Genomic DNA, 9,546 nt, shown 5'->3' with positions numbered 1-9,546 from the left:
AGAAAAAAATATGACAGTATTTTCATTTTGGGTGAACTATCCCTTTAATTTCTTAATAAAACTACATTTTCCGTCTGGCTCCAGTTCTCGCGAGGTTTGACGAGAGAGCGTGCCCGTGTCCTTGCTCTATCAGCCGCGCACGGTGACTGTCTTTCTGACTGCCTGTGTGGATAGTGAACCAGAGGCTTTTGTATTGTCGTGTTGTGAGTGTCATTTCTCTGTAAAATAAAAATGATGGCAGCGAGATTTCTTCTCCGTCGCGCAGTCCCCGCACTCAGACACGTGCGTTGTTATGCGGACGCGCCGGCTGCTACTGAGATGTCCTTCACTTTCGCGTCGCCGACAGAGGTACTGAAGCCGCGGGCCTAACGTTACACATCACATGATGCTAGTGAATCTCTCCTAAACGATTTTAATTATATATTGTTTTAAATGTTAAGCCATACATTCGGGTTTTCATGGGTATACTATAAAACTTGTGTTTAATTGACAAAATGCATTGAAACGACCGTTTTGGGGTTAGCATGTTGCTAGTGCTCTATGTCAGGGTTAACGGAATGTCATATTTAAAATAATTTCATTGTTAATAATGTTCGCAATTACTTAAAATTAGTATGAGTGTTATGCAGATGTTTTGGTTTCTGACGTGCACAAGCAGGTCAAGTTTGAATGATTTAGCTTAGCTGTTAGCGTTGCTGCCAAACACTTTCACCTTGACAGATCAGGCTAATGTGTAGTCACCTATATACAAAACTCAATTCTTAACTGTTTTGTTTTGATAACATCATAGATTATACACTGCACCAATATTGGACCAGTATCAGTTGCAAACTATAATTATTGAATATGCATATCATATTGTACCGATAAAGTCATGGGAATTAGTAAAATGCTACAAAACACATTTGAAAGCCATTCAAATATTTAGTACACTTAGTGAGTGTCTGTATAGAGTTAAACTTGCCATCTAGTGCACTAAATCAGTCTGTATGAAAACATTAGTGTGTGACTTTAATTTTCTGTCAAAGATTGGATTTGGTACCCCAAATAAGAGAGTATTTAAAATGTGTCTAAGGCTTAATTTTAAGCCACTTGTCAACATCGCCTTGGACGTTGTGTGTTTGGATTGATGTGACTCTGGTTATTTTTGCTGCAGGTGTTCTTCAAAGAAGCCAGCGTTAAACAGATTGACGTCCCAACACTGACAGGAGCCTTTGGTATTCTTCCAGCTCACGTTCCCACACTGCAGGTTCTCCGGCCTGGTGTAGTCACCGTCTTCAATGATGATGGTTCTGCTGCTAAGTATTTTGGTGAGTTCTAGCTGCAGTAGACATACTAGTAGTTTAGGCACACCTAAAGCTAGAAGTACATTTCTGTATTTACGCATAGGCGAGGGTCCGCGTACAGTGCGCGTGATGCAAATTTTGTCATCACAATAGTACAGGGATCATTATAGTTGTGCGTATGTCCTACGGCTAAGCCACAACGGCGTAGGCTACACATCGGTTTTCACCCCATTCACACAGACCTTTGGTCCCAGAAAATACCTGTAAAATTGTCAGACAAGCTTCTGTGTGAACGCAAACACGTACTGTATATCTTCTGGGATCGTTGCCGGAAAGAGGACCTAGTAAGATAAACGGAAAACCCTCTGTGTGAATTCAGAAGCCGGAACGATGCCGTAATGGGTGTGTCGTAGTGAGGATCATCACAGCAAAAGTTATGGTTCGCTCTTTAAAACGAGAGATTTACTTACATATCAACTTTCATGAGAAATGTCGCAAACTAGATTGAAGCAGTTATCAGGAAATAATAAATGTGACGCATAAACAATGACGTGTGCGTCCTGGCAACATGAAGTTGGTTCAACTTTTTAAAATGAGGGATTTACATGCAATACAACATTCATGACGAGAAATGTCAGCAAACTGGACTGACGCAGAGTTCATTCAGCAGCATAAAAGAATATCGCGTCACATATAGTAAACCAAAATGCCTGCGCTCATCCCAACAAGATATATCGTTCAGCTCCTCAAAACAGGGTTTTAAATGTATATTAACAATTACGATGAGAAATGTCTGAAAACTGTGTTAAAGCAAAGATCAGGGAGCTTGTCAAATATCCATTCAGAAGCTGAGATCATTCACCAGCATTAGAACGGCACGTCACGCGCTCCTTTATAGTCTTATCATAAACAAAAATGCACGCGAGTGGTTTCTGGAGAGAGAAATAATAAATAATATGCAAACTTCAGACGCTGCGTATAAGAGAGTGCAGGACTTTACAGGTCACGTGTCTCTCCGGGACCTTGCAGATGCCGACAAATCATTGGCAGTGTGAATTAACAAAAAATCAAACGATCCTGGATGCATTTTTTCTGGAATATCTGTGAAAAGGGCTATATATCGTCGCTGCCCGATGAAACTCACGTATGTCCAAAACGGTTACTTTTCAGAAAGTGAAAAAACACCGTATATCAAAAGCAGTTGAATGTAGCGTTATCATACTTGGTACGGCATATTTACATGTAACCATATTCTTGCCAGTGTAATGATATAATCCACATTTGAACAAAATTGAGTTTAAATGGACATGCGTGCATATTTTACAGTAACTGTGATCGATACGCGTTCTTCCGATCATTAATTAGAATGGTCAAGTCGCGTTTCGTATTGACAGATGAATACGCTCAGTTCATTAAATAGCCTACATCTTAGTTAAATACGCTTACTTTATTTAATATTAATTATACATTTATTAAATGTCTCTTGCAAACTATGAAGGGACAATGAATCAATACACTGACATGGTAATGCTACACAGCAGGGGCGTCAGTTTGTGTTGAAAAGTGGTGGGGACAAAAGATCAGATAAAAACATTACTGCAGGACAGGAAAAATATTGAATAACGGCGCATCAAAAATGGGCATAGCGTAGGCTAGTCAACAACAAGAAAATACTCAGCATAAAACCCTCAACAATGTCGACTGCACACATGTAACAGTCCCTGCAACACCAGCTCAACCGAAACAGTGCCAGAGCACCATACCATAGAAAACAGCAGCGCTTTTAGTCAATGATTACAATTAATTTCATTACATATGTACAAGAAAACACACTATAAGCATACAACGCAACATATGTGTCCGGGGCGGGGGAAATGTTTACCTCGATGAAGGAAAGTCATTGTCATGTTTATTCGGCTATATCCAGTGCTGAGCTTCGATGAAACTTTACTAGACCGGCGAGATGACATGATTTCACAAGTTTTCATTGGCCATTTAGGTATGTGACGCATACTGTATACGGAAATGAACCTGGACATTCAATCTGTCGAAAAATCTCAAAATCGGCAAAATGAACATACGTGATTTTCATCGGACAGCGACGATATACTTGCATACGTGCAAACTCTCGCAGACCGCTGGTAGGCAGTATCCATTAGGGATGGGCATTCGATTACATTTTTTTTAGTCGATTGTCGGGAGAATTAACGATCGACTATTGATTAATCATTAATATTTTTATAATAAAAAATAATTATTTAACTTTTATAATTATAAAATGTTGAATACAAAAATACAGCGTGTTTTCCTCCATGAGACCTTTATTACAAGATCAACTTGTGGCAAACAGTTAAACTACATTTAGTTAGACAAATGGAACATATATGCACTTGAATATGCGGTGCTCTTAAGCAGCGGAACCTGCAGCTGCAAGCCACATTCTTAAACAGAGACCTCATTTGTTCCAAAAAATCATGACCTCTTCATGATTATTTTTCTGAAATCAAAACGGAAGGTGACAGATAACGGAGTATGGTGTCAAATATTGCACCCTGGTGGTGAAATGTTGAAATGCTGCCACACAGTGAAATTCATTTAATTGCTTCAAGACACATGCTACGCTAGGCAACGCAACCTGCATTAGATAAAAAAAAGTATTTGATTAATCAATAACAAATTAACGTCATCGACTAAATTCTTAACGATCAATTATCGATCGTCGATTAATCATGCCCATCCCTAGTATCCATGCGTGTAACCACAGAAGCAGCTCAACCGCCAAAGAAGCAGCAGCTTGATCAGAAAACCCACAAATAAAGAAGCAGCAGTTTGTTGTGTGTTTTGAGAAGACCAGCAGAGATTGAAGTAAATAGACAGCGACTTTTGTTGCATTTTGAGTCAAATCACTTCTCAACTTGGCTTATCTTTGTTCTTTACGTTGCAAATGGAAACACCTTTTACATAACGGGAGAGGTTCTAGTCGACCAATCACAGCGCTTGCGTTCCACGTACAACTGACAACTGTTAAAATTTTGGCGAGGTGCACGTCAGGCTACGGCTGACCTACTGTGTAGACCTTATGCACAACGATAACTTGGGCTTAAGTGCGCACTGTACGCTAGATTTTTGTAATCGTGCATACTGCATAACATGCAAGTCAAATAAACTATGCTTTGCAAGACCTGCCCTTGCGTTTGAATTAGGGATGTCAAATTATGCAATTTCCCATATTCGATGATCATTTAAATTAACAATAAATCAATCGAATAATCGTTTACAGTAATAGTGCAATTAGCCATTACAGCAGTGGCATATAGCCAATGACATAAAAGTGTGCTTAAAAATGCCAGCTTCCTCACGCAAATTAAAAGATTTTATTTTGTCTAAATAACATGCTAGTGGGATTGTAAAATGAGTCATTGTAGTTGGTGTTTTGATAAAAATCATCAATTGAATCTCGTAATGAAATATAATGACTAATAGACACAGTAAACTCCGCCTCATAACAGGCACTCCGCACAGTCGGATGAAAGTCTGTGCGTCCGTTACAAAATAAAAGTTTCATTATCATCAAGTGTTATTTTTCTAGTTGTTCACCTCGCTTTCTGAGTCGTTGATACACCGCTTGTTGTAATTATTTCAGTATCCTAACTGTGTTTACATTTTCGGCATCGGACCCTCTCAGATCCACTGCGGATGCCATTTTGTTGCGTTAGCAGCCAGCCTTGTCTCAAATGAGGTTAAAAAGCCCAAGTGTGTGTTTGGCATCGAGCATCGTTGTGATCATGGCTAGTTTAACTTCTTCACGCTTGGTTAGTTTTTTCACCAGCTGTGTATGTGCTTTGTGCAGGTGCCGCACACACGTGCTTGCTTTTTTGACAATCGTTAAGTTTTATCGATTTAATTCTTATTGACAATTAATCGAGAACATCCCTAGTTTGAATGGGCCCGTACATTAGGGGTGTAAAACAGACAGTTCATTATGATGCAATACAATATCGATTTTCTCCGCCAGCGATGGGATTTTTTTTTTGTCAATACATGAAACACTTGAAGCCATTATGATTCAATTAATTTATTAATATTTTATATTATCTGCAGTCTCTGTCCCAATTGGAACAATAACAACAACAAACTAACAAAATACACTTTTTTTTAATAAAGAAAAATGTATAATGAGGGGCAAAATGTCACATAAAATCAAGCTTATGATGGCAAGAGTCTTTCAGTATTTTGTGCCAAAATGCAATAGTGACAATCACTGAGGTAGTTTTAGAAAAAATATAAATATAAAAATAAAGCTGTTAAACTTAAGTATTTGATCTGTCACACAACATCAAATCTAACAGTCAAATTAGTGCTGCAATGGTCTCTTTTCAGAGAATTTTTTTTTATTTTATTTTATTTTTTTTTTGAGAAAATGTGAGACCAGTGAGAGAGGACACTGAGTTTTGCATGGACAATATCACCTGCAGTGCTAAACACATGCTCGTCATCTATCTCTTTCGCTGTGTTTTCAATGCTACAGCCGAATTGTTACTGCATCACAATCACTTGCTGATGCTAGCATTTGAAAATAAACAAAAATGCACACTTTAGCAGAAATGCATAGATAGGGCTGGGCTATATGGACAAAAAATTATCACGAAAATGTTTTCCATATCGGTCGATATCGATATTTATCATGATAAATGACAAATCTTTATTCCTGTCAAATGTAAAGGCAGATTTTTGCTCCTGAATGAAAGTTGCAAAAACCAGACAGTTTATTATGGTTTTAAACTATTTTTTTATTCAGAACATGACAAATACAAATAATAGAATCTTGTTTTACTTTTCAGGCATCTGTATTAGTCATAAATATATTTGTTATGAAATTAACTTTCCTGACACAGAAATAAGCAGGCTACTGTCACTTTAAGACCCAAGATAGACTGCTTTTAATATACTGATAAACATCCAGCTGTTTATGTTCATGTTATACGCATCGCGAAAATCATAGGGCCCTTAATGAATAACTTGCCTCATTATTACTCCACTCCTTCTTTACCTACACTATAATTGTAAACCAAGACCTCGTGCTGCATCCGAATGTGCTTGTGCAGCGTTACACACAGTGCGTCAACGTTATCGGAATGTGATTGGTCGAGCTCGAAAAAATAAAATGGCAGCCAAGAACGCGTATGGAGCACGAACTTGTTTTTTACACCGTTTAATTGCATTTCTAGCGAGATATTATTATTGTAGTTTTCAAATATGAGAGATAGTTATCACACAGACGCTCTCTGTTTATATTTCAAACACGCTACCTATGAAGTGTGTCCGAAAGCATTTCTCTGAGCTGCCTTCATGCCTCAAGTCATTGCCTCGTGAGGCAGCGAGGCAACAAGTCAGTTTTTTGGACACAGCCATAGAAAACAGTTAATCACAAAACATATTTTAGCTGGGATTTCATATGCATGACCACTTAAAAAGAACTGTTTTGTAATATCACCAAGTATTGTGTTTTATTTAAAAGTGAAACTAGGGATGCATATAGATTAATCACGGATTATATATATGTAAACATTTCTTAAATATATACATGCATGTGTGTGCATTTATTTATACAAAGTTATTATACACAGTTCACACACACACACACACATATGATGTAAACAAAAACTTTTATTCTGCTATAGATTAATCGCGATTTATCGTTATGCATCCCTAAGTGAAACCTAAATTTATCATTTTGGTGGCACAGACTTATAAAAAAAAGAATTTTTATTTTTTCTATGCATATGATATCAGATATACCAACCAGAAGGGGTCAGTCTTGTCCCACCAAAGTCGTCTTATGTGCTTGCAGAAAACTAATTTGCATTTATGCATTTCCTGTGAATCAAACTCATGACCTTGGTGTTGCTAGTGTCACGCTCCATCAGTTAAGCCACAGGAAAGTAACTGATCTTCGATGTGCCTTGTGTTTTGCAGTAAGCAGCGGATCAGTCACGGTCAATGCCGACTCTTCAGTTCAGCTGCTGGCTGAGGAGGCTGTTCCTCTGGACTCTCTGGACCTTGCAGTAAGTATCTGCTAATCCTCATCATATGTAAAAAAGAACTACAAAAGGAACATGCGTAAATGTGGGTCCCTATTAAATCATTTTTGGACATGTACTGTGATAATACCTTGAGATACCATGGTTTTGGCAACCTTTAAGTACTGTGCTACAAATCACTGTAAATTAACATTTATAGGACATGGCCCTGATTATTCTGTGAAACTGAATCTCTGTGCTTGTGTTATATGAGAATTAGGTCATTAAACCACTGTTACATAAATGTTCTTTCCTAGCATTCAAAACCACGTATGTCCACTCTTTCAATTGTATTAATGCCGTCCCCCACACAAAAACAATTCTGTTTGTAACCTCTTACTCATACGGTGCCAACTATTCATGGACAATGAGTCCGTCCAAACGGGATGTTCTCAGTCATGCCCTTTTCCAACACGGAATAAAGGGTTCATTCCACATAAATAGACGTTTTTATTCCTCCCAGAGATAGCTGTGCTCGGCGCCCTCGCTGGTTAATAAGGAAGGAAAGGTCAGTCACCGTTGAAGTGGTGCAGATGCGTCAAATCCCCACTGAGAGACCTTTAACTCCCAGCTATGTTTGGCCTTTACGCTGTGTAATCGCCAATGTGACAAATGTCCTTCACAGGAAAGAGGCCACGTTTATTTGCTCACGCCGCCGAGAAAACTACCATTCTAGTACAGAGTACGGTTCAAGTGGCAGTTGCATCGATTTTTACGGTACGGATGAAATTTCGCACTTACTTGTGCTTCAGATGATCTGGGTCTTTGCGTGTGCGTGACACGCAGTTAGATTGATGGCACGGTTTATGGCAGTTGTTATAAAAGGGGGGCATGCGATGCACACGTCATCATTGAATTGCATTCGACTGCTCACGATAATTTCTTATTTCTTTCTCCCTTTTCATTGGTTTGAACTAGGGCTGAAAGATAAATCAAAATATGTACATATTACAGTATGCATATGTAAGTATGGTGGCACAAAATAAACGTGACGATTTTTTTTTTAAGCGGATAAGAAATAAGAACTATATTGTATGGTGGGAGAGCACTTAGTTTGCAGCACTTTGACATCCAGCGCAGTAATATTGACGGAAGTTTGATCGAGAAGGGGAGGAGCACCAAAGTCGAAGTGCTGCAAACTAAGTGCTCTTCCACCGTACAATATAGTTCTCTTTTTTTATCCGCTTAAAAATCGGCACGTTTTATTTTGTGCCACCATACTTACTCATGTAATAGTCTTTAAATAGGGAAAGCATGGAAGTGTTTGGTGGCTTCTAAATTCATCCCTGTTTGGATCCTAAGGAATGAATGGGGCTAGGCTAAATGCTAACACATTCACGACGCGCTGTACAAAGATTAAGTGCACGCATTGAAAACAGATAGGTGTGTATTAATTTGTTGAGTTGAGGGAAGAACATAGTAAAATATTGAAAAACAGTGGTGTTTTCCTTTAAGGTTGAGGGAGATAACAGAGACGAGGTGATGTGATTTTGGGCCAGCATTTTGTTTTGACGTATTGTGCTTTTGAGAGATGATTTCGACTCTACATCTGCGAGTCTCATCAAAATGTCCCTAAACTGTTTTGCACAGGCGGCGAAAGCTAACCTGGAGAAAGCCCAGTCAGAGCTAGCAGGAGCTTCAGATGAGGCAAGCAGGGCGGAGGTTCTCATCAGCATAGAGGCGAATGAGGCAATCGTCAAAGCACTTGAGTAAACAACTTCATGCATTGGTTTGTATCCGAAAAGGCCACTTTATAGCAAATGAGAAATCAACAATAATGTGCATTTTCTGTTTATAATTATGTTTTGTGTCATTTGTTTCTAGGTAAATTAAAGGTTATCAGCTTCGTCAGTTCCCCACCCCATTGAAGTCATAAACTGCAAGACATGCATGCTTGCTTTGTACAGTGGATGAAAATAACAATAAATTTATTTGGAAGTAACTGATGTTGGCATTCTTTTATTTTTGCTCTCAACAACTGTTATTCTATCATGAAGTAGATTAAAGGGATAGTTCACTGAAAAATGTCTCAAACCTGTGTAAATGTCTTAGTTTTGCTGAATACAAAAGAAGCTATTTTGAAGAATGTTTATAACTAAGCAGATGTAGGGCACCATTGACTTCCACAGGAGGAAGGATAATACTATGGTAGTGAATGGTGCCCCAGTTCTGTTTCTTTT

The 9,546-nt window shown here is 38.5% G+C and overlaps 1 protein-coding gene across 2 annotated transcripts; it reads left to right on the top strand.

Annotated features, from left to right (window-relative positions):
• The first annotated feature begins 101 nt into the window (after positions 1–101).
• Positions 102–9,308, top strand: atp5f1d (ATP synthase F1 subunit delta). 2 transcript variants are annotated; one of them, XM_065246296.1, is made up of 5 exons: positions 102–348; positions 1,157–1,310; positions 7,263–7,351; positions 8,957–9,075; positions 9,191–9,308. In XM_065246296.1, exons 1-5 carry the CDS (start codon positions 232–234, stop codon positions 9,192–9,194), a joined length of 483 nt encoding a protein of 160 aa, XP_065102368.1. In that variant the 5' UTR covers positions 102–231; the 3' UTR covers positions 9,195–9,308. The 2 variants fall into 2 exon arrangements, with proteins under 2 accessions (XP_065102368.1, XP_065102358.1); XM_065246286.1 differs by having other exon boundaries at positions 104–348; positions 8,957–9,095.
• Positions 9,309–9,546: the final 238 nt, after the last annotated feature.

This window comes from Paramisgurnus dabryanus, chromosome 24, assembly GCF_030506205.2.
Source record: "Paramisgurnus dabryanus chromosome 24, PD_genome_1.1, whole genome shotgun sequence".
Classification (NCBI taxonomy): Eukaryota; Metazoa; Chordata; class Actinopteri; order Cypriniformes; family Cobitidae; genus Paramisgurnus; species Paramisgurnus dabryanus.
The sequence above is the reverse complement of the archived record's forward strand: the minus strand, read 5'-3'. Positions and strand labels throughout refer to the sequence as shown.

Bases quoted from the DNA above. Each gene is read 5' to 3' on its own strand.
- atp5f1d (XM_065246296.1), top strand. From the start codon at position 232: ATGATGGCAGCGAGATTTCTTCTCCGTCGCGCAGTCCCCGCACTCAGA. The intron at 349-1,156 runs GTACTGAAGCCG...TTTTTGCTGCAG, and splicing joins CTTTCGCGTCGCCGACAGAG to GTGTTCTTCAAAGAAGCCAG. The intron at 1,311-7,262 runs GTGAGTTCTAGC...TGTGTTTTGCAG, and splicing joins TTCTGCTGCTAAGTATTTTG to TAAGCAGCGGATCAGTCACG.